The 25,989-nt window shown below is 38.6% G+C and overlaps 1 protein-coding gene across 1 annotated transcript in view; it reads left to right on the top strand.

Annotated features, from left to right (window-relative positions):
- Positions 1-25,989, top strand: part of RASA1 (RAS p21 protein activator 1) — a 47,107-nt gene that overhangs the window by 6,914 nt on the left and 14,204 nt on the right. The window contains exons 2-11 of the mRNA XM_083403789.1: positions 7,978-8,130; positions 9,833-9,968; positions 11,429-11,499; positions 13,206-13,323; positions 14,548-14,579; positions 15,969-16,021; positions 17,358-17,508; positions 21,966-22,044; positions 23,379-23,499; positions 25,200-25,356. Coding sequence (XP_083259915.1) covers positions 7,978-8,130; positions 9,833-9,968; positions 11,429-11,499; positions 13,206-13,323; positions 14,548-14,579; positions 15,969-16,021; positions 17,358-17,508; positions 21,966-22,044; positions 23,379-23,499; positions 25,200-25,356 — 1,071 coding nt within the window. The remainder of the gene's footprint in view (positions 1-7,977; positions 8,131-9,832; positions 9,969-11,428; positions 11,500-13,205; positions 13,324-14,547; positions 14,580-15,968; positions 16,022-17,357; positions 17,509-21,965; positions 22,045-23,378; positions 23,500-25,199; positions 25,357-25,989) is intronic.

Raw genomic sequence — 25,989 nt, 5'->3', positions numbered from 1 at the left:
TACTTATTCTCCCAAGCCTTTGCTGTCAGTTAATACCAGTCTTTACTTAATTTGTTTGCTTTGGATTTTACTGTTTGTTTGTTTTTTTATTGCATAGGTGTTGATTTTACTGTAATTTTGGTGTACAGCACTTCAATTTTTAAGTGAAAAGTGGTATAAAAACATTTAAAAATAAACCTTTGATGTAAATTGACTATGCCCTTCCTCAGTAGTTGCTGTGTTTAAAATTATGGTGTTAAATGTAGAATGTTTTATTGCAGTACCAGGAGAAGGCAGCTGTAGGTTACTATACCAAACCTGCAGAACTCCTTCTGGCCCTTCCTGCATATTTCTTTCTCTCTTGTATATCCTGTTTTTGATGACCATTGGTTATGTTACTATATTATGAATTGGGAATCGTTACTGCTGACTCAGTAGTTCTTTCCCAGCCCTGCTTTCCAGAGCAACGTGAGAAAAGAACAGTAGGCAAGCACATGTATGCTAATGAAACAGGAAATCTGCTGTACTTTCTGGACATTGGAAATACTGTAGGAAACCCTAAAAAATAGGAGTTTGTGTTTGGCTAACTAGTACTCAGAATAGAGCTTGAAACCAGTCAACTAGTTAGTCATGACTAACTCAAATCTATTGATTTCAGTGAGTCTACTCAGAGTATGACTTAATTGCATATAACTCAGAGCCTCTTTGTGTAAACAGTTTCCATAATTCCCAACCATTGGCTGTGATGGCTGGGGCTTATTGGAATTATAGTTCAGAACAGCTGAAGGGCATCAAGTTTGTGAAAGCTTCTGTCTCTTCCCTCCCCTCCCCCCCAATTAGTTGTTGGATTCTTCTTCTGCAGAGGATTTGATTAATCATTACTACAAACCAAACAACATCTATTCAGTTATTGAACTTGCATATTCCTCATGTGGGTCCCCATCACATCTTTTTCTTTAAGCAGTGGAACTGCTAATAACTCTTGTGTCTGTCTGGTGTGTACTAGACTTGTCGCATAACAGGTCTAGCTAATTCAGATAGTGGGTGTGTTAGAATACCTACTATGTTGTAAATATTTAAAGGTAGTAGGAATATGATATAATCAAGACACTAATGATAGGCTTTTTAAAACAATCTACATAAAGGGATAATTGACATTTTCCCAATGGCTCTCATGTCATCCAAACTAATGATGCTGTGGGGCAGAGATTTCTTGATTCCAGGCAAAATGCCATGCTGCTGGGGACATCTGGCCGACAACAGGAGACGCTGTACTGGCTTCCCATCTTCTACTGAACCCAGGATCAAGGTTCTTGTATTGATTTACAAAGCCTGGAACAGCATAGGTCCTGAACCCCTACGTTCCAGCTCAGTCACTGAGATAGTCTCCCAGGGTGTTGCTAGTCATCCCCTGAGTTGGCGAGGCTCATTTGACAACAATAAGGAACCTAGCCTTTAGTTTCATCAACCCATTAATGTGAAACACTCTGCTAACAGAGATTCAGCAGGTGCCTCCTGTTTCAATTTTTTTAACACCTGCTGAATACTTACTTATTCCATCAGGCTTATGCAGGCAATGAACAGTACATCTTTACAGAATAGTTATCTGATTTCTAATTTTAACATTTTCATTGTATGGTTTTGTGTACAGTTGTGAACCATGATATTTTCTTTATGAATTAGTGATATATAAGTATTTTTATAAATTAAAAAAGTTACAATATAGGAGTATTCTGGTTGATACATGTGCATACATGGGTACAGGCAATATGCAAAACAAAAGTTAACTTTTTAGAAGGTGAGGTTGAAATACTGTTTCAATATAAAACCCAAAGCATTCATTAGAAGAATAAATGAAAAGTGTTTATACTTGGAACAAGATGTAAATGTTTATCTTGGGAGCCAAAGCTAAGCATCTCAGAGAAAACTTTCAGGGCTTGTTGATCACATCACCAGAGTGATGCTTAGGGCACACATACAATACAGTGTGTGTGTGTGTGTGTGTGTGTGATTTTTTTTCTCCTCCGGAAGGAGAAGGTAAAGGTAGCAGAAAGTTATCCAGAAACCAGCAGGCGTATAACTACTTAAAGCAAGCTAACATGCTAGTGCAAGTCTGGGTTTATTGTGTAATGCCAGAGTCAGTAAAATTTATCTTAACTATTAACTTGATCAAAGCATATTAAGATGATTTTTATGTGCTCTTTAAAGGTACATAAACGTTAGAGTGAAAATGTGCTGAGAAGGTTGAAGAAATATGCTATATATATAGAATAAAACAGTAAGGTGTTATTTCTAAATACTGAAATAAATATTGAAACTTTTTTTAAAAAACACACACTAGTTTTATTGATACATTATTGATACTTTTACTCTTAATACTGCCATGTTGTTGTTATTTATTACATTTGTATACCGCCCTTCATCTGAAGAGCACAGGGCAATTAACAACATAAAAAATAAAAATAAAAACACAAAATATATAATAAAAGAAAAAGAAAGCAAAAACCCCACTACCACAAGCACATTAAAAAGGCAATAGAATGGTTGAAGAGAAATGTTTTCCCCAGGCGCCTAAAGATATGTAATGAAGGCTCCAAGCAAGCCTCCCTGGGGAGAGCATTGCATAAACAGGGAGCCACCATAGAAACAGCCCATTCTCGTGTTGCCATCCTCCAGACCTCTTGTGGAAGAGGCACACAAAGAAGGGCCTCAGGTGATGATTGCAGGGTCCAGATTCTTGGGAGTTGTGGTCCTTGGCCTTTTAAAGCAGAGTTCAAAATTAGCCAGGCGCATTTTGCACTTGACTATTGTCCACTTGTGACCAAGTGAAGATGCCTGGGTGCCACGATGCGCTTGACATCCCCGCTCTCTGGAGGTGCATGCCTGGGGATCGTTGGGTCTTGACTGTTTTCATACGCTAATACCACATCCTATAGAATTCTGTCAGTTGTATTTTATATTCACAATCAGAATGAATTTTAGGAACCAAAATGCTTTTTCTTTGCAGCCTGAGTAGGAGCAGTGAACAACGTTATAGTTAATTGTTGTTGCTTGTCTTCACCTACCCCACCCCACTGCCCTGCTCACAGCTGTGAAAAATTTTCTTCCATTATGAATGCTCTGTGTCACCATTAAGAAAAAGACGTAGGGATAGGCCAATATATATGTGGATTGTTGTAGAGTATTCCTTTCCTGTATGACTAGAACATGGCCTTCCTGTATTCTCCCCCTTGTTCCTGCTCCCCAACAGGGATATTGGGGTATTTCAACCCAACAGATTGTCCTTAGATAGTGACTTTTCTTATTTAAGGTCTCAGGGCTCTTAATTCTTAACCAAGCTCAGGGTTGTCTGAACTAGCCAGGCGTTTAACTGATAATCAACCACAGTCAGTCTATCATTTGAAAAATAAGACTTTAGAGCCGACTTGCCCCAAAATGGCAGCTAGACGTTCTGTTTTGATGACTGTAACCTTGGTTTAAGAAGCCATTTGGCCCCTGGATTATATATTTGACTTTCTAACACTGTTTTTAAGACTTTATAGGTCAAAACCAGCACTTTGAATTGGGCCCCAAAACTAATTGGCAGCCAGGCCAGGGTTGGCCTTATATGCTCAAAGGGAGCATCTTTTCACCTCACTTTGTACCAGATTTTCTGTGAAAGAAAAAAGGGGTGCAAGTCTTTTCTGCTTCTTCAAAGCTCAGCATAAAATATGAGGTTGTAGCTTCCATCCCTCAAGTTATCTACATGGAGCTGAGCCTGTGGGAAGGAGAATAGTTCTTAGCTACATGACGTAGTAAGAGAACTTCCAGAAAACGAATAGTGTCAGTCCAGAGTTGGGTTTTTCTATGCTAGGTTTCCATTGCGAACATCTACTGTATGTGGATTTCCCAGAAAAATTTCTACAAAGTTGTTCTCTGCCCTTAAATTAAGATCTGTTGTAGCATGCATATTTGACATATTTAATAATAAAAAGTATTCTATATGTTATGTGCCGTATACATTAAATAATTATTCTAACAGCCAAAAATAATTGAAATTGAAGTAGTGTGGTTTTTAATGATTTCAAAGTTTTATTTATAAATTACTTTTAAGTTGTAACAAAATATTTATATCCAAATGACACATATTCAGATTCATAATCAAGCATCATGATGCTCCATGGTAAAAACTGGATTTCCTAAGAGGAAGAGTATTTCCTAAAATAAAAAGGTAAAGGTATGGTAGTACTAGTGGGATTTTTTTTATTACATACTATGAATTATGGATACAAAGATGTGTGAACTTTTCTGTATATTCCCTAAACTCAAATGTTGGTTATATATTTACTAGTGGTACCAGTGCTTCCTGGGAAATTGGGGTGGGGGATACAGCAGTGAACATTTTCCATGCCATGTAGCGCGCACTCTCTCTCTGTGTCTGTCTGTGTATGTGTGCATATTAATCAGATATATCTTTCTATCTTAATACTTTTATTGGATTCATATCTGGCTAGGATTGGGCTGATAGCTTGTGATCTAGTGTATATTTGCTTGGAAGGAAGTGCCATTGAAGGCAGGGGGACTTGTTTCTGAATAAAAGCATGTTTAGGATTATGTTTTAAGTTTTAGAAAAACTGTCACAAGTCCAATCTTATTTTGTAGCTTTCCAGCACTGTTGTATTATTTTGATGTCTCAGAAATGAAGCTGCCCCTCACTTCCCTCACCCCCCCCAAAGAACTTTGCTTACCACAGAAAGTTTCAAAGGCTGGCATTTCAGTGTATATCCTGTTTTCTAGAGAAGTGTGTTATCTACAGGAGTTTCCTCAGGATATTTGCTAGAACAGTGTGCTGCCATGTTTGCAAAGTATAACCTACTTCCATGGTCTATTCTACTTTTCCAATGAATTTTTAGCCGAAATTATCCCAAGGCATGCTTGCATGAGTAATGTAAGAAAATAAAAATACAACAGGATTCTATTTTATTATATAGAGAATGTCTCAGGACCACAATATCTCAAGGACTGCCTCTCCCCATGTATTCTGAGCTGGACCTTGCAGTCATCATCTGAGGCCCTTCCTCCATGAGAAGTCTGGAGGGTGGCAAAATGGGCCTTTTCTGTGGTGGCTCCTTGCTTGTGGAATGCTCTCCCCATCATTACATATCTTTACGCACCAGGCAAAAACATTCTTCTCCCCCCAGACCTTTTGCTAATTAAACAATCTATGGCTTTTTAAATTGCGTTGGTGGGGGTTATTGTTTTTCTTTGTCACTATGGTATGTACTTTTGTGTTTTTATATTGTAAACCACCCTGTGATTCTCTCGGATGAAGCGCAGTATAGGAAATAGAATAGAATAGAATAGAATAGAATAGAATAGAATAGAATAGAATAGAATAGAATAGAATAGAGAAATATAACGCCTGGTGTTATTTTTCCAAACACATTGGTTAGTTTTCGTAACAACCCAATCATTAATAAATAAATTAAAAACTAGTGTGTAACATTTCTTGCCACATCATTTATAGCTTTCTTCCATAGAGCATTAACAGCTTTATCAAGCAAAGGTGAATTGCTCGCAGAAACCATTTTTTTTTACAACAGGGTTTGTTTCTAGAAGGGGGCTGCCTTGCACTAAATTAAATTATGCATGTTGTTTCCCCATCTTGATCCTTGCCTATGTGACTGTGTCAGTTTTCCAGTTCAGTAATGTGAGTGTAATTCCCAAGATTCATAGATAGTATCACACTACCCTCCTACAGGTGATTAATGCTGGAAACTGGATGAAAGCACGAGTCTTCCCTTGGTATTACATTGCCCTATTTTATGAGGAAAATGCATTTCTAAAAAATCTGTACAAAGTGCCTGCAAAATGTGGGGTTTTTTCATTCTTTTTCAAAACAGTTGGACAGAGCAGGTTTACGATTGGAATCAAAATTAGGTGGCTCATTCTGTCCCTGGTTTAAACTGTCAGACCCAATACAGTGGTACCTCCGGCTGTGGATGGGATCCGTTCCGGAGCTCCAGTCGGATCCCGGGGTTTCTGCAACCGGAGGGACCGCTTCTGCGCATGCACATGCAGCAAAATCCGGAAAAATACATCCGGATTTGCTGCGTTCGCATCCTGAAGGATACGCAACCGGAGGTGTGTGTATCCAGAGGTACCACTGTAGAGGTTTAACTTTAGCCATTAAACAGAAACAACTTTCCAGCATAGTAGCTCATTGGGTGATTCCTTCCTCGTCAAATGTTCTGAATTTATTTATTATTTATTTATATCTGACTAAACTTTAATTTATTGAGAAATAAACCATTTATTATTTCTGTCTTTCTGTTGCCTCTACCAGGCTGCCTTGGGGCAACTGTGATTGCAGGAGGTACAGGCAAGAGATAATGCTAGACAGTGCAACAAGTGACAATATTTTCCTATTTAGTGCCACATTTCTACGCAAGTGGCTGTATGTTCCAGAAAGTGGGGTGGCTAGATGTGTGCAGCAGGTCAACCTTCATTCTTCCTGTGGCAGCACCATACCACATTTGATGACCTGTAATTTCTCCCCCTCCCTTTTTTATTTAGGATGGCTTCATGTTTGTTGCCTTAATTGACACCACCTTACATTTGCATTACTCTGTACTGATGTCTTCGGAGGGGAAAAATACTGTGTGGCCTTTCCTAGGGAAATCTGTTACACCGTTGGTCGATAACCTTGAGTAATCTCTAGAGTTAGAAGGTCTTTCTCCTGTGCAGCATGGACTCGAGCATGGGAGGTTGCCTTTTCGTGTTTGAGGACATTTTCAAACTTTATCTTAGGTTTCTTGAGAAGATTCACCTTATGCTAGTGACCTCTCATCATATGAGATGATGGATGGAATCTAGTTGGTGGACTTGCATTTACAGAAGGTATTTCGTTTCAACAGAAGAAGAAGGGAGACAATCTCAGACCTCCATACCTGCAGCACCTCCTGAAAATCACTCGAGGGTTGGGGGACTTTCCAGAACAAGGTCGAAGGTGGTCTTGATGGGGTTTGTAGGGAAAAGTGACAAAACTCCCCCTCTCTTCCTCTTCCATTAGCAGAGGTGTCTGCTCGATCAAAAACCCTTTGGTGAGCACAAGAACACCAATTGGATTCCACCCAATAGAGGAAGTCTGTTCCATAGCCTCTGGGTCATTTCTTCATTGAACGCTCTGTTATTTAAGTTGAACTCCATTTTGGACAATCTTTTCGTAGGTTTTGTGTACTCCTTACATCCTGTGGAGAAATGAGGCATGGAGCACATTTTATTAACAAAGCACAAAAACGTTGCATGGAACTGTGTGTGTGACAACACACAGTCAATGCCTGTGTTAAATTGTATTAACTTACTTGGTATCAATCTGTTTAAGATTCTAGCTCCTTAGTTTATTATTCCATGTGAAGAGGCTCCATGCTATGAAAGGGTCATGGGGCTTTGCTGCTTTCTCCTGCCCCAGCCCGCTTAAGTAAAGTCAACTTCGACAGCACACATTTAGGTATTCTCTGGAATGTCTCCAAACTTAATGCCCACTTTCTGTGGATTCTGCTCTGCTTATGCTTGCAGTGCTTCCTTTAGAGTCTTTCCCCCCAGACTTTGACTGCCTTGGGCATACTATCCACATGCAGAAGCCAAGTAACAAAAACTTTGCCTAGAACAAGGCTTTAATGAATGCAGAGGACTTCAGTAAAAGTCATACATGGAAGTTTTGTTAACTTTTGTAGAATTGTGTCTTTTTTGCAACTGTTTTGCAACTGACCATGGGAGTATAGAAATTCATTGGAAGATTGACTTACTGTGGGAGCAGCCATCACAGGCCTTCTGTAGAGCTTGTAACTGAGCCCCTTCATTTTTATAAATGTTTATCTTTGCTCCAGACTATGCTGTGATGGTTCATGGCTGATAGTTGTAGGTTTTTTTTTAACCCAGATGTCTATATCCACATGCTTTTCACTTTATTCAGTTGGTTGAAGCTTACATGCAGCATTTTTGTGCTTTGTGTTCCAGATGGTATCATGGGAAGCTTGACAGAACAATTGCAGAAGAACGCCTTCGGCAAGCAGGGAAACCTGGAAGTTATCTTATCCGAGAGAGTGATCGAAGGCCCGGATCATTTGTGCTTTCATTCCTTAGTAAAACCAATGTTGTTAATCACTTTAGGTGAGTGTTGATTTAATATTGTTGAAAAAGCTGTTTAAAGATGTATGGCTAAAGTGTGGGTTTTGAAGCTTAGCAGGTGTCTTGTGAATGAGTTGGAGTGAGAGACTCTTTTTCCTCCCCTGAAAAGTTCAAAGTGGCATCATCATCATCGACTGAATTGGCATTTTCTTCTTTCAGAAGACACTTTACTTATTGATTATCCAGGAAGCCCTATATGTGACAGAATTCTGGGCACATGTTCTATTCATTCAGGGTACGGGCCAGGTCCATTGGGCCCAGTTGTGTTCCTGCTACAAAAACTGAAGATATGGCCTGGAACATTCCCCTGCAATTCAGATGAGATTGCATTAGCTTGTAATTCATCCTCTGTTATATTTCCTATTACTCTGCTCCAACACCGTTCCTTGCTTTAAATCACCCCATTTTCCATTCCCTCCCTCGCCATTCATCTTTCACAATACTTAAGAGAACAGGACTAAAAGGTAGAGTTGTGGAGAGCTACTTCCATGGTGAAATGCTGTAGTAGCCTGACTTATTTCCATTTGGCTGGTGGCTTGCTCTGTGGCATTCAGTTACCTTTTCCTCTGCAGAGGGGGAATGTATGTCTGGAGTATGCAAGGTAGATACTTAAGTGGCTGGTAGCTTCTAAGCAATGGTGGCTTTCTAAACTGTATACTCTTAACTTGAAAGCACAGAGAGAGCCAGGCAGGGTTGCTGTTGCTGCTTGGAAACTGGCAGCTGCCAAGGCATTGACCATGTGCTCCACAGCTGTCATTTCTCTCTCTGCCTTGAATGTAGCTTTGTTTTGTAAGCCTGAGTTTTGGAGATAGTGCTCACAGCTTTTCATTCCCCACCTTCCAGAGAAGCAGAGGGCTAAGTTGATCTGCAGCTTGATAGCTTTCTTATAGCTCTTAAAGTCTGGAAAAGAGGATAAACACTCATCTGGCTGTTTGCAGCTGTTCTTACCACTCTAGGTAGCCAGCATTGAATGATTTGTTCAGTATTATATACCTGCCATCCCCCTGCATCTGCAGATCAAAAGGGATTGGCATGGATTCTTACTAACGTAGTTCAAAAACTACAGCCGCTTGGCTGCTTGATGAGTACAGTTGATTCACACCACATACAGGCAAATTGGAAACTGCTCTAGATATATTGTTTAAATTAGATTTTTAGGCTTAGTTTTATCAAATTGTGCATGGAGCTTTCTAAAATAGTAGTCAAAATGTATCTGAGCCCCCCCCCCCCAGCATATTTATTTCAAGCACATTTGTGGCTTGAATGAAACATATTCTTTATTACATGAAAAGTGAATCTTTGGCCCGCTAGATGTTGCTGTACTATAACTCCCATTGTCTCTAACCATTGACCATTCTAGCAGGGGCTGATGGGAGCTGGAGAGCAACATTTGGAGAGCCACTTTATACGATGGATGTTTGTTCAAAAGGGCTTGGGAATGTTAGGAAGTGGGGTTTCTCTTTTGTTCTATTAAGTAGAGATAGCACATCGAATTGCTGTCAGTGTGAATATGTATACATCCCTTAATATCCTAAAAACACAGTCAGTTTAATATTTATTCTTTCAAGTTTTAAAAAACTAACATTCCAGAAAGACTGAAATACCAAAGTATATATTTTTGAATTTATTCATGCTATAATTCTTAATATTTTCTACTAATGTAGGTCATAATCTTTCTTAACAGGATTATTGCAATGTGTGGTGACTATTATATTGGCGGGAGACGGTTTTCTTCACTTTCTGACCTAATAGGTTATTACAGCCATGTATCTTGTTTGCTTAAGGGGGAAAAATTGTTGTTTCCTGTAGCACCTCCAGAGGTATGTACTATTTTTTTTAAAGCAAATGTTTCTGTGCTCCTATTAAAATCATCTTTACAGAAATACCCATTTTAATTTGGAAATGTGAAATGAGTTACATATTTGTGGATGGATAACTGGATACTATATAGCTCCATCCAAATCTATATATTAGTATTCAATCATAGAAGAGATTATTTATTTAGAAACTTAGACTTTGCTGTATTAGAGAAATAATGTGGTACTGTGACATACACTGTATGGTTGAAAAATACGATTGGATACTTGGTTCAGAAACCTCTGAAACAAATCCGCTTGCCTCTCTTCCTCCGTGCATGAAAGCAGGAAGCAGAGGAGGAAAGTTTTCATCCTGCTGGGTTCCAAATAGCCTGGGGGGGGATCAGCTCCCATCCCTTCCTCTCTCTCTCTCTCTTTCTGGGAGAGAAGGTAAGCACTATCGAGCAAAGAACAACATTTATCTAAGTTCTCAGCATGATTGAAGCTCAGGGCCTTCATCTTTTCTTCCCACCCTGGTGGGAAATGATGAGACAAAAGGGTGGAAAAGCCCACCCTGCCTGATCTTAATAGAATAGAAGAGAAAGCCTTGTGTTGGTAAAAGACCTCTCTGATCTTACTGTTTGCTTATGAGTGCTTTGGGCACATTGACCACAAGTAGAAAATTGGAAATGGAAGTGATGGTAGATCTCATTTAATGGGTTGAATCTAGATTTTCCATAGGTGAAATTCTACCCTTGGGTAGAATGCTGGAGGAGGGGGGAACAACAACATTTCTGCCAATTTCTCCACCTGTCAGGGATGCTTCAGAACAGTGTGGGAGGTAGCACCAGGGGGAATTAGTAAAAATAATACCATCTCCTAAACTGAAGAAGCCTTTCAATTTGTGGAAATGAGCCTGAATCCAACCCATACCACTGATATGGGAGCTCAAGTTTGAATAAAAATAAGTAATGATAAAAAATATGGTAGTAGCAATATAGTACGTTCTGCTTACTTTCTAACGGCAGAACAGTTTTGCCATAAAGCTAGTATGCCACACTCACACAAAACTAATTCATGTTAGTATCTTAACACAAATAGTGACAATATTTCGTCTATTCAAGTTACGCCATAATCTAGAAAGCTACTTAGTGTACTCAAACTTAAAACTAAATCCATTTTTAATTAACTTGAAATAAAGAGACTTCTGTTCCGCTCTGATCCATATTTTGAACTTATTATTGCTCAATAAGCAGTTAGTCTAAATATTTGACTAAATATTGTGACTTTAAACAGCATCCAGGCATTGGCCTACTGGATCTAATTGTGTTATTAGAGGTAATCAGCAGTCTAGGGAGATCCTATTTTGCTGCAAAATATGATCTAGTTAGTATAGTGGATATTTTGTCTTGAAATCATATTGCTCACATTGCAGTCCAGATTTTAAGTCCTGCATCACAGCAGAACATCTTTGTTTTTTATAGCCAGTGGAGGACCGCAGGAGAGTCCGAGCCATTCTGCCATACACTAAAGTGCCAGAAACAGATGAAATAAGGTATATTTCATAAGAATTACAAATCCTACGTGGGGTGAAATTATTTATTTGTTCAAAATATTGATATACCACTATAGAAAGGAAAAGGAGTGAGAAGGGTGAAGGAAAAAGCAAAATCAGGCACTAGCTCTTAGTTACACCATTCTTGTAATGACCAGCTGGAATAGAAAAAGGTGGAGAGAAGGCAAAAGTTGCAGGTTTTTCAGTAGGGCCAGTGGAGAGATACTGCAGTTCTCTCTCCCCCTCACCTGTAGTGGAAAGAAAGATTCAGTATGGTCAGGAAGACAGATTAAAAACAAGTACTTCAGTAGTACATACCACACAATATGGTGATACTTGCCACTTTATATGATTTTTAGGATTGGACAAGTTCATGGAGGATTAGGTGTATAAAAGTCTTATTAGTCAGGATAATTAAATGGGGTCTTGAATCTGAAGCATGCCCTATTGATTGCTACCATGCCTTGCATGTTAGTGTCTAGACTTTTATAGTTTAGAGCGCTAGTCTGTAGTAGTAAAACATACATCCTCTGGTTAAAAACACAGAACCTGTGGTACTGTAGAGACTAGAAAAACCTACCGTAACAGAAGCTTTTGTAGGGTTTGTAAAATGCATGAAATGCTTTCCTTCTTGGTGTGTGTGTGTGTATGTATACATTTATCTATATAGATGCATACATGATTTCAGAATAAAGGTACTAATAAATAATGGGCTCAAAAGGCTGTTAAATTAAATGGGTAGCACTAGATGTGCCACACTTTGTATAGCTACAGATATATAGAAGATAAATTTGGCTTTGCATACAAATGTGCCACACTTGCTGCTTCCTGGTTTTTGTTTTTTTGTTTTGCCTCTCTACATGTGCATTGATAAACCTGCCAATTAAGAGTAACATTTCATGCATTTGGCAAAATGGCTGTAGTCGACAAAAGCTGAAGCAGCAACTAATTTGCTTCTGTTTAAGATTCCGTAGTACTTTTTAAAGTCTGTAGATGACTACTCCTGGGAGAAAATGCTGAACTATATTATCCAACAAGTATGTTCCTTTCATTTTTACTGATATCAGGTTCACAGATAAAACAGCCCATGTAGGGACCAATACAGTTGTGGCTCTTGCTTTGTGTGTGTGCTTATTATAAAAAAGCAGTCATAATCAATTGACCATTTGAAGTAAAAGTTTCCAGCCTGGTTTAGTCAGTTGGGATTTCTCCCTTCATCTGAAACAAGCAGTTCTTTGAAGATAAATAGAGAAAGAAGAAGTGTCAATAACAGAAAACCTCTTCCTTCCCCACTCCCTCATTCTCTCCAGTAGTTTCCAGAAAATTTAGCAGTTTCCTTGCCTCAGTAGGAAGAGAGAGAACTTAAAAGTTCTCCTGAGTTGTTGAAGGAGTTATATTTAGGTATTCACTTCCATTTTGTGTTCAAGGCAATTAAATGATTTGTAAGTTCAAGTTAAGTCATGACTCAAAGAAAACTTCTCTGAACTGGTTTCGGTGTTTGGTTTCACATTGAGTTTGATTCTCTGCCTAAGAATCTGGTATAAATCTGGTATGTTCTGGTATAATTCTAAAATTCATTTTGAAGAGCTCATTTAATTTTCAGAGACGTAGGAGAAAATCAGGGAACAATTATAAGTGTATAACTTAATGTGCCAGACTTGGTATAATGGGAATCTGTTTCATAATTTTATCTTAATTACATATAGCTTCCTTAAAGGAGACATGTTTATTGTCCACAATGAATTAGATGATGGATGGATGTGGGTTACAAACCTACGTACGGATGAGCAAGGACTTATAGTAGAAGACCTAGTGGAGGAAGTGGTAAGTTACTTTATACAAGGAGTATCTTAGCATTAAGATAAAAGCACAATAATAAAAGTATGTAAGAGGTAGCTTACACAGCAAAGTATTGAACAAATGCAACTGATTCTCCAGTTTGTTATTTCTGTGTCTTGAAAAGGAGATCATATATATTGTTTTATTTCCAACTATGGGTCAGTTTATAATCAAGACTTGGGTATGCTTCCATCTTCTTTGACACATGCTCCTTAATTGGGTATTACTAGTATACATCTGGACTGGCAAACTATAGTTTGTGTTTGCTCTGCAACCTAGGGTTTGATCCTGGTTTTCAGGGTGAGTTAAAACCGTAGTTTGCTAGTTCAGATGCAGTAGTAAATTGTGGTTTGCTACAAATCAGGAAGTAATGAACTAAGCAGACTGCATTATGGGATTGGGTATGTAAGCTCAGCATTCATGTTCATATTACCAGACCATGATTTCACATTGTGTGTGAACTGACTCAGTAGATTTAATATTTGTGGCCAGATTCCTGACTACAGCCTGGATCATTTTTAATGTAATTTTTGAGGGAGAAGAATCCTGAAAATTTGATACTGTTTTGTATGCTATGGGTGAGTGAGCTTAGAAACCATTCAGTAAGGGTACTCATCAGTGGCATTTGGGGTACAGAAAAAGAGAGAGAGAGAGTTATGTCAAAACTTCCAAAAGAAAGTAGTTTTCTAAACTACTACGGCTGGGTGTAGATTTGGAGGTCCAGTTCTCTCTCTCTCTCTCTCTCTCTCTGTGTGTGTGTGTGTGTAGGGTGGTGGTGAGGGTTGCAGGTGTATTCCAGTATTATTATTATTTTAACTTTTCTACGGAAAAAGGTGTTGATATTTGACACAATATGCTACACTCTATAAGGCTTGGCAGGCTCTTATTGGGTGTATGGCATTCAGCTGTCTATCATTCTACCTATAGTTTCTGGAAGTTGAGAGCAAGCCCTTTTCAGTTGCATGGTTTGTTTTCTGAGGCAGACATCGAATAGTTCAGTGTTGTAGGTTGCAATTCTATGCACAGTTTCTTGTGAGCAAATCCCACTGAGCGTGATGAAATTTAATAGGTTGCATGTTAATTTCAGAATTCCGAAATGGTTCAGATTTCAAAACTATTTTTATATTGCTTTCAACATTCTGAAAACTTCAGGAAATGCGTTATCTGTATCACTCTGTTGTGTTGCTAACAGTTGTATGTTTTCATTAGGGTCGAGAAGAAGATCCGCATGAAGGAAAAATGTAAGTGTGTCTTGTGGAATAAATTATAACTTATCATAAGGGTATGAATACTGTAAGTGTTATTCTAGAATTGAACTCCTTGATTTCTTAATATGCAAAATGCATTATTTCAGTTGAACTTAATATTCAGGAGTTATGTGATGCACATAATAAGATTCTTTGATGCTGTGTCCCAAAAGTCCAGTACTATATTAAAGTGAGGAGAGTAGCATTGTTTTCAAGACCCTTGACAAAATGTACTACTTTAATCTAGACTTGTAAGAATTTCTTGGATTTCTCTGTTCAGTTCTGAACACAATAACTGAAAATGCATGTGCACAATTTTGAAAGGATTTATAACAACTACAAGGATGTTAAAATGTCTAGGAATATGAATATGTTAATGTAGATAAAAGAAGAGCAAGGGATATTTTCCCATAGTTTTTGAAATATTTCCTGAGCAGTTTGGTGATATAGTGAGTTATTGAAAGCAATTTCAATTTTATTTGACTGAGGGCAAAGAATTGGAGCATTTGAGTTGTTGCTTACCAGATCGTGCTGATATTAACAACACTTGGTTTTACAGCAAATGTTTATTAATGGTATGAATAATCATTGTGGGGGGGGTGCACGCACGCATGCACACATAAATGCACATACACATACCACCTGTATCATCTGAATTTAAACATTGTTACATATTAGCAAAAATATAAATCCATAGGGTGATGGGTTCAAGCCCCACATTGGGCAAAAGGTTCCTGTGTTGCAGGGTGTTGGGCTAGATCAGGCTTCCTCAACCTCGGCCCTCCAGATGTTTTTGGCCTACAACTCCCATGATCCCTAGCTAGCAGGACCAGTGGTCAGGGATGATGGGAATTTTAGTCTCAAAACATCTAGAGGGCCAAGGTTGAGGAAGCCTGGGCAAGATGACCCTTGTGGTCCCTTCCAGTGCTCCAGTTCTGTGATTCTATACAGGTCATTCCTAAGTGCACTTGTGTACTATCATGTAAGTCAGGATTGGTGAACCTCCAGTCCGCAGGCCTCTTTGTACAGCCCTCAGGACTCTTACCACACCGTGCCCCCTATCTCTCAGCTGTACCCTTCACCAGCTTTGTTCCATGTGCTTGAACCGTGATGGTGCCTTTTGCTTGCCTGGATGGGTGTGTGTGTGTAAAAAACTATGGCTTTTGTGTGGCTGGAATGCAGCCTTACTCTACAAAGGTAAGAGTTGCATCTATTGTTGTGCTTTGACCCTGCCCGCCATTGGCATTCTATCCCCAGAAGGTTACCCATGAAGTAATGAAGCTTTCAAGCTGGAAAAGGTTCCTCTTCACTAATCTAAGTAGATGAGATCACCAATCTAACCATGGTGTTTCTAATATTTTCTCATTTATCCTATTCTCTAAGATGGTTCCATGGGAAGATCTCTAAACAAGAGGCTTACGGCTTGCTGATGACAGGTATGTCATGTGTAAATGTACTTAATAGAATATGTATTACACCACTTCTGCATTAACTTCACTACTTAACTGCATAATATTTTAAGAAGAAAGGCTGTTACAGGGCTTAAAATGATTTAAAAAACCATTCCTAGGGCAAATGAAGGCAATTTTATTTTTAGCATTTGCTTAGATGGTCTACTATAAAAGTTCATCGTAATAATGATAATAATAGTAGTAACTTTATTATTTATGCTCCACCCGTCTGGCTGGCTTTCCCCAGCCACTCTGGGTGGCTTACAGCATATATAAAACATAGTAAAATCTCAAACATTAAAAACTTCCCGAACAGGCTGTCTTCAGGTGTCTTCTAAGTGTTATGTAGTTCTTTTATCTCCTTGACATTTGAAGGGAGAGCTTTCCACAGGGAGGGCACAACTACCAAGAAGGCCCTCTACCTGGTTCCTTGCAATTTCACTTCTCACAGTGATGGAACCACCGAGGAGGACCTCAGTGTCTAGGTTGAACAATGGGAATGGAGACACTCCTTCAGGTATACCATGGCTGTTTAGGGCTTTAAAGGTCAGCACCAACACTTTGAAATGTGCTCGGAAACATACTGGGAGCCAGTGAAGATCTTTTAGAACTGGTGTTATGTGGTCCCGGCGGCCACTCCCAGACACTAGTCTAACTGCCACATTCTGGATTAGTTGTAGTTTCCGAGTCACCTTCAGAGGTAGCCCCACGTAGAGCACATTGCAGTAGTCCAAGCAGCAGATAACCAGAGCATGCACCACCTTGGCAAGACAGTCTGCAGGCAGATAAGAGTCTCAACTGGTGTACCAGATGGAGGTAGTAGACAGCTGCCCTGGACACAGAATTCACCTGCTCTTCCATGGACCGCTGTGAGTCCAAAATGACTCCCATGCTGCACACCTGGTCCTTCAGGGGCACTGTTATACTGTTCAGGACCAGGGAGTCTTCCCAACCCCCGTCCCACAAAACTACTTCTGTCTTGTTAGGATTCAACCTAAATCCATTATCCACCATCCATCCTCCAACTGCCTCTGCACACACACAAAGGACATTCACTTTACTTATATTAGTAAAGGTTTTGTTTCTGAGTGCCAGTACACTTCAGGATATGGAAGGGATCATTTGCAGTAAGGATTCTTGTAACGGCATTGATTAACAGACCATACACTGTGCGAACTGTTAAAGCTGGCTTTCTGCAACTGGCCACGTGTAGTTTGCATACCGAATTCCAGATAACTTGAATAAAGCTGCTATATTAACACTGATAAAGTAAAATATTGGTAAGGAGCTAAGTGTTCTTTCCTTTCCTTTCTGTAATTAGTTGGCCAGGTGTCAAGTTTTCTTGTGAGACCTTCTGATAACACGCCTGGGGATTACTCTCTCTACTTTCGAACCAGTGAAAACATACAGCGTTTTAAAATATGCCCAACACCAAACAACCAGTTTATGATGGGGGGCAGGTACTATAACAGGTAAGTAGTCTACAAGTTGGGTGCTGTCATGTGTGCTGCTACTTTTTTTGCTTGGTTTATCGATGTTTAACTCTGTCTTTTCTTTGTAGTACAATCAACACCGGATTGTGTATAGTTTTCATTATGAATTTAGGAGATTCAAAGTTCAACACGTGGAACAAGTGAAATAGAAACTGTGTGCATATTTTAAAAATGAACAAGAATTTATGTTCTTTCTGAGACCTTTCATGATAAGTTATAAAGAAAGCCTGGTCTGTTGATACAATAGCAGAGATTCTAGTGGGGAAACAGTCTCATGTTTCTGGAAAAAATAACCATTGAATTTTCTTGTTGGATAACATAGAACCTATCTTTTAATGTGAACATAAATTTAGGATGGACAGTATTTTGCGCCAATATATGCTTGCCTTTATATTAAAAATTTAAGTTCTAAAAGACATGACAACCTACAGCTTAATGTGCTGAAGAGCTGTTCGTAGTAGTGATGAGTTTAGCTCCCTCTTCCAAAGGAGAGGGCTGTTGCCTAACCCAAAGATGATGGAAACTGCCAAACCTGAACCAGGGAATTTATATCCATCCCAACCGAGAATTTCTCTCGCTTCCAGCTTGGCTTCTGAAATGGTTAGAGATCCTGCAGCTTGTGTGACTGAGAAAGTAACAAGTTCTCCTAGCTGAGAAGTTCATTGGACTGTCATAAGACTTCAAGTGGAAGATGCTGTGAGGCTAAAAATTGGATCCTTTTGCATAGCCCACATACAAGCTACTTGAGTACCTTCTTCATTAAATCTGTCTGGCCTCCAGACATCCTCATTGAAAATCCAGCTAGCAGCCTTTGTAAAGGTAAACTATCTTTTGCCCATTACCTAGTTTGTTAGGGTTATGGCAGTATAAGCCTTCCATTAGAAGACCGCGACATGTACGGAACAGGATTCCAAAGTTCTCCTACATTACTTAGTAAAATAAATCCTATTTTCTTAGGATTGGAATTGTGTAATATTCATTAGTCTGCTTCGCAAGAGAGCCCCCGAATTATGTCAATTCTCCCCTCCTGCTGCTGTCCCCTATGTCTCATCCTTCCCTGATCTTCAGGAGCTGTTGTCAGAGGCATAGGAGGTGGGAGGAGGAGAGTCTTATTGTGTGAGAGAACTTCCATTCTCTGGATCCATTATTTCCTCCTCTCCATCTTTCCAGTAAGATAAAAAGCATAAAACTAGAGTGGGGTGATTGAATAGGTCAGGGATATGGTAAACACTACTTTACATGATATTATGTTGCCCACAGCCCTTACAGAGGCAGTAGTATGTCCACTTCTTAAAAAGCCCACTCTGGACCCAATGCCATGTAACAACTATAGTCCAGTTACCAACACCCCATTCGTGGCAAAAAGTGGTGGTGAGGGTGATTGGGGAGCAACTGCAGGTATTTCTGGATGAAACTGATTATCTATATGCACTTAAAACCGATTTCAGTTTCCAAAGGAGTTAGTGATACAGTATGGGAATCTTACTTAAAGCAACAACAGCAACACTGTGCACCAACAAGCTTGGGTCCATCTTAGTAGCTCTTTGGATCCCCACCAAAATATATTTTTCTAAAGCACTTATTTCTATAGATCAGTTGCTCTATATGAACGTAGATGAATTCCTGTTTACTCCTTGAATCAACTTCCACTTGATTCAGTTCAACTTTCTAGCCCTTACTTACTGATTTAATACACAGTTGATCCACACAAGCACATCATAATTTTGTTAATGGTTTGAGTTAATGGTTTTCTGGTGGCATCATTTCTTCCTTATTAGTCTGTCACTTTATCATTGAGGTGTCTCCCTTGTTTGCCAAGGGGAAGCGTTTATGATCACCAGTTGCTGTGAAAGTATAGAAATACCTTTCTGATCTACATTTTTAAAGAACTACTGCTGGCCAAGTAGCTCTTGGAATCCCTTTGTTAGTTAAAAGCTGTATTCCTGCCCCCTTTTGCATGTGCTGTTATGTAATTCAGAACTTCCACCATAGAAAGCAGAGAGAAAATATATTCTAGTACCTGGAAGGCTATTCAGGTCTATAAAAGTTTTGTTACAAAGTATATTATCATATGATACATTAAGAGTGTGCTAAAGCAGAGGTTATATAGTGTATAATCTATATTTGATATAACTGTCAAATAAGGGTGGATCATGCATTTCTATTTTGACTGGTGTCTTATGGATTGGTGAGAAGTAATGTTGCTTTCTTTATTTTTCTATGTGCCTCAAAATTCCAGTTGTACAAATGTCTCTTGAGATGTTTCATTGTATCTTTATCATATTTATGATTGATAATCCTTGAGGTTACAGTTGCTTTAGCAAAGAAAAGTAACCAGAAGTGTGGACAAAAGGAAACTTTTAAAACTATGATAGAAACATTTAGTATGTCATGGAATCCATGATTTTTTAAAACCTAGTAAATTTAAGAACTCTTGGACTTTTAAAAAGAAACAGTCCTATTAATTACTAAGCTCAAATTTGAAAAGGAGCAGTATCGAGTAATATATTTTCATTCTTGTAAATTATTGATTATTTGAAAAAGGCAACTGGGAAATGTTTTAGTGAACAAGAAAGCTCTTCTCAGATGAGTCTTCAAATAGTTTATTGTACTGTATTTACTCTAGTCTAATATGCCATCGACTCTAATGCACACCTTAATTTTCACAGTGTAATTTGGCCAAAAAAAGGTGTGCATTAGATTTGAGTAAATATGTTATAACTATTGCAATATTAAGCAAGCTTACAATATGTAAAATTCTTATTGTAAAATAAGCATTACATAAGTATGGTAGATACCAGCCTTGAAAACCAAGTGAGATAAGGAATTTATTGGACCATATCTGTTAGAAGTATTGGAAGCATGTTTTTTATTTTATCTCTGATTTGCTAAAATAACGTGTCCATTATTATATTTAAGTACATGGGTAACAAATTTGTGGAAGAGTAATTTGAGCGGGTGGCGCTGTGGGTAAAACCTCAGCGCCTAGGACTTGCCGATCGCATGGTCGGCGGTTCGAATCCCCGCGGCGGGGTGCGCTCCCGTTGCTCTGTCCCAGCGCCTGCCAACCTAGCAGTTCGAAAGCACCCCCGGGTGCAAGTAGATAAATAGGGACCGCTTACTAGCGGGAAGGTAAATGCCGTTTCCGTGTGCGGCTCTGGCTCGCCAGAGCAGCTTCGTCATGCTGGCCACGTGAGCCGGAAGTGTCTGCGGACAGCGCTGGCTCCCGGCCTATAGAGTGAGATGAGCGCACAACCCTAGAGTCTGTCAAGACTGGCCCGTACGGGCAGGGGTACCTTTACCTTTACCTTAATTTGAGCTATGTCTGGTCAGAAATACTGTGTTGACTGAACTTCACATTTCTATTCATTATATACATTTCATATTGAAAATGTGTTCTTTCACTATGATTTTGTTACATGTGGAGGTTTACTTTGAGAATGCAATGAACAGAATGTCTAAATAGACTGTGCTCACTTACTCAATATGTTCATTCATTTAATAAGAGTGATATATAAAACAGTAAAATATGTGGAATGTCAGGCTTCCCCCAGACCTCTTTCAATCTGTGTCCTTCAAAATGTAATTTTATCCTGACTCTATGTGGTATCTGGAATACAGTGGTACCTCGGGTTACATACGCTTCAGGTTACAGACTCCGCTAACCCAGAAATAGTACCTCGGGTTAAGAACTTTGCTTCAGGATGAGAACAGAAATCGTGCTCCGGCGGCGCAGCAGCAGCAGGAGGTCCCATTAGCTAAAGTGGTGCTTCAGGTTAAGAACAGTTTCAGGTTAAGAACAGACCTCCGGAATGAATTAAGTACTTAACCCAATTTACCACTGTACAGGATTTTGTTTAAAATATCATCACTACTTAAGACTACTTAATATAACATGATTACTTGTAATTTCAAAATGCAGTCTTCTACCTGTTAAGGTCTTTCTCTATTTCACATTCCTACTCTCTTAGAAATAAATAGTTTCATAGAAATGTAGGGAGTTACTGCTAAGAAACTTAGAACTTTTAGCCCCGTGAGAACTCTTTTGCCCTTTCTTGAATATGGAGAAAGTTTGTTGATCTCTGATGCTTTGGAATATTTGTTATAAAATCTGATTATTTTAAAATTGTTGAGTTCTTTACTAGTAATTTACTAGTTCTTTACTAGTAATGGTTTACTGAATACTTATGTCTTCTGATGTCGTATTTTTGGATGAGAAAATATGTGTTTTAAAGTTTGATTTTTACATTTGGGGCAAAAATATTTTTACTTTACATCAGTTCTGAGCACAGTCTTAGAAGCAAATTGCAATGATTGCATATTTTATTAAATATATTCTTAAGTAAATAAGTTTAGGGTTACAACTGTCATTTCATGTTCAGTTTTATAAACTAGCATTTACTTTATTCAGAGCTACCTGTTTTTGTTTTTAACAGTATTGCTGACATCATTGAGCATTATAGAAAAGAGCAAATTGTTGAAGGCTACTATCTTAAAGATCCTGTTCCAATGCAGGTGAGACATTGCATTTTATCTAATATTAACATTAGCATTTCAAATGCAGAGCACTACCAGACTATCTCAGCACTGCCCTACGGACCTCAGATGGCAGAGGGATCTATAGGCAGACCTCTGAGGAAGACAACAACATCTCAGAAAGGGTCATGTGGAACCAAGCAGCCCTTGGTTCAACCCCATTTTGTTATTTAACTTGTTTTCATTCTGCTTTTAATCTGGTGGTTCTGCGGGGGGCGGGGTTGAACAGGGCAACAAAAAGAGTTGTTCTTTTAGGCTGAGCAAAATGTATAGAAATACTGCTGTAGTAATCACAGATCTGTTAGCTTAATCCAACTTGGGCTCACATCTGCCTTTCTTTTAATTTTCAAAAGCAGCATTGCTTTTCAAAAATACCGTATTTTTGGCTCTATAAGACGCACCAGACCACAAGACGCACCTAATTTTTGGAGGAGGAAAACAAGGAAAAAAATACTCTGAATCTCAGAAGCCAGAACAGCAAGAGGGATCGCTGCGCAGTGAAAGCAGCAATCCCTCTTGCTGTTCTGGCTTCTGGGATAGCTGCGCAGCCTGCATTCGCTCCATAAGACGCACACACATTTCCCCTTACTTTTTAGGAGGGAAAAAGTGAGTCTTATAGAGCAAAAAATACGGTAGTCCCAGGAGTTCTAAGGTGTAAGAACTCACAACAAATGTTTTGAAGCACCAAGGACTGCCATAAGCTGTGGGGAAATGTTGTGTACAATTATGTATTTATTTAAAATCATGCCTATACTGCTTTTCACATAAAAATAAACCCCGAGGCAGTTGGTTTACAGCAATAAAATAGTAACAATAACAATAAAACTGTAAACAACAAAACAATAAAACATCACAATTATAGTACCAGAGTTGTTAAAAATTGGCATCATCCATTGGGAAATGCTTGTGCAAAAAATAGCTTTTTAGAAAATAATGGAAACATTGGTGCCTACCAAACATTGGTGCCTGCCACATTGCAGAGGGGAAATCATTCCACCACACAGGACCGCTTCCATATCACCCCAAGATGAAATTCTGAAGGCCACAGTGCTTAGTGCTTAGGTAGATCTGTTTGGGAGAAGGTGTCGTCCGTCCCCCCCAATTGGTCCCAATTTCTTTTAACACAGTAATTATGTATGCAGTAAGATGCTCCACATAGATGCCTAGCCAGTCTGTTCTGCACCAGATGCAGCTTCTGAACCAGTCTTAAGGGAGCCCCACATATGGCATGCTACAATAGCTTGTAGTGTTGTTAAACTAGAGTTATTTTTGTTTCATGTTGGAAAATGTATGCCTACTTGTTTCCTCTCCAGCATCAAGGACAAGTGCTTAACGACACAGTGGATGGGAAAGAAATTTATAATACAATCCGTCGTAAAACAAAGGATGCTTTCTATAAAAATATTGTTAAAAAAGGATACCTTCTGAAGAAAAGTAAGTGGGGTAAACCACTGTGTGTTCTTGGAATAGCTGTGGATCCATACCACCTGAATCTCCTGTCCTTTAAGGCCTTACATGGAAAGGTGCTCTACTGGCAGTATTAAGTCTAGTAATCTCTCTCGTGCTTACAAGTCTCATAATGAGTCTCTTTTGTAGTCTCCACATTCCAGCAGTCTTATACAGACCATCTATGTTTTTGTGCTTACTGAAATTGTCTAAAGTGTCATTTCTTTTTTGCAACATTTCTAAATAGTTTGAATCCGTTGTGATTTTTTTTCTTTTTGTGTTGCACTTATAGAAGTGGGCACATATTTTTTTTTGAAATAGGGGTGCACAGACCACAATGTTTGAATCAGGCCCTGATTTGATGGTTTGAAAACCAGCCCGATTCGTTTCAAACTGATTTGTAGACATCTCAGTTTGACTCATATCCAGACTCCACTCAGTATTATTGGTCTTTCTTTCTTTCTTTCTTTCTTTCTTTTCAGCTATTGCTCCTTCTGAGTGGGTGAAGCCTGCCAAATTTATGACAAATATCTCTGGTGTGGGGGTGGATTGTATGTTAGATTTTTTTTTTTTTTAAATGAGCCTTTACAGCAATAGTATTCCCTTCTGAAGGGAAGAATATCTCCAATTTTCAGAAGGATAGCTGCAGGACAGACTTGACAGTTTTGTGCTTTTTATACAAATATTCACTCTCCTCTATTGTTTTCTGGTAGCATATATCAGAGAGGTGCTCCTAGGTATGAAAACTGCCAAATATCAGAAAGGTGGTTACATGGGTTTAAAGTTGCCTTTTTTCCAATTGGGGACAACTAAATAGGATTTGCTTTCGTCCATATGGTTTTGTGGGCAATGGTGGTTTTGTTTTTTGTTTTTTGTTAATGAAAATGGCCTACATTGTGGAGGTGGACCTAGGAAAGTAACTTTCATAAGGATAGGTGCCAGAGATAAGGAGTTGTGGTGAATGAAAAACAGTATCAAGCTTGTTTTTTGTTTGGTTGACATCAAAAGTCAGAGAAAGAAAGTTCAGAACTGATGTTTATTTGACAGGAGTGATTGTAACAGCATATGAAACAGAGACAGAAGGACTTGCATGTCCAGTATTTTCCAAGTAAATCCTACCAACAGAACTAGTAAAAAGCACAGAAAAAAATAAATACAAGGTGCTACATTACATTAACATTACAGTCCTAAAGCACTGTAATTGCAGAGCTGTAGTGAAATCATTCCCTCAGTTTAGAATGTAGACCTATTAGTCACAGAAGAGCTCTCCCCTCTTCCTCTTTTCAACCTAGTGTTTAACTTACATGGCACACTTGGTGAGAAATGTTTCAGGATTGACAGATATACCACCTGCAGAGTTTTCAATCCAATCCACTTTGAAGGTCTCTGTTTTGGAGAGCTTAGAAGAGATCCTTAGAAGAGATTCAGAAAAGTCCCAAATGTTTATGAACTCATCCTAATTTGATGCATACTTCTAATTGACAATATGAACACACATTATTGTGTAATATGATAAAAAGTTATTTTACTTGTATTCATTTCTATTTGGGTTCATAAATCATAACATTAAAAGTGTGGGGTAGAGAATCTTGCTACTTAGTTGCCTGACTCCTGGAAAGTTAACTGACAGTCAGGGATTTGACATGTGTTTTCTCCATCATCTCTAAATTACTTTGGTTGTTTTACAGGTAAAGGAAAACGGTGGAAGAACTTGTATTTTATTTTAGAGGGGAATGATGCTCAACTTATTTATTTTGAAAGTGAAAAGCGAGCCACTAAACCCAAAGGACTAATTGATCTTAGTGTGTGTTCTGTCTATGGTGTTCATGATAGTCTGTTTGGCAGGTAAGACAGAAGCTACTAGTTTTAATCATGAAGCTGTAAAAGTCAGGTACTTTTTAATAGAGTAGTTAATGAATAACCCTCTTAACACACATGCATGTAAGAATTTTTTGCTTTTCATTAAAAGGCCTAATTTTAACAACATTCCTTCCTTTGTTCTCAGTAACCTTGTTCAAATGATTATGCGTAAAATGTATTTGGTGATGTCCAATATTAGTCTGAATAGACCCATTGAAATGAAATTACTTAAAATCAATTAATTTCATTGGCCCTACTATGCCTAATATTGTATATCACCCTCTGCCTTCAATTTGATGTCCTGAACATGCTACTAATTTGTATGGGTCCTATTTGTTATATTTAGGTTTTTGCATTGTTAAGGAAAGTTTTTTACCTAAAAGTTTAGCTTTTCCAAAGAGTGTATGTGTGGAGGGGGATTGCATTCAAAGATTTTTTATTTAAAAAGTGTACTGCCTAAACATAAACTATAAATATGCCAAGATTAGGCCTGGTACTAGGTGCTGATGTGTCAACATCTGTCATGGTTTCTTAAAGTACTTTGTCCCCCTCCCTCCACACCTTGTTTAAGAAACAAATGAACTAGTAGCAATAAATTTACCAAATGTGCTGTGAAAA

Source organism: Podarcis tiliguerta, assembly GCF_965153285.1.
Source record: "Podarcis tiliguerta genome assembly, chromosome: 11".
NCBI lineage: Eukaryota > Metazoa > Chordata > Lepidosauria > Squamata > Lacertidae > Podarcis > Podarcis tiliguerta.
The sequence above is the reverse complement of the archived record's forward strand: the minus strand, read 5'-3'. Positions and strand labels throughout refer to the sequence as shown.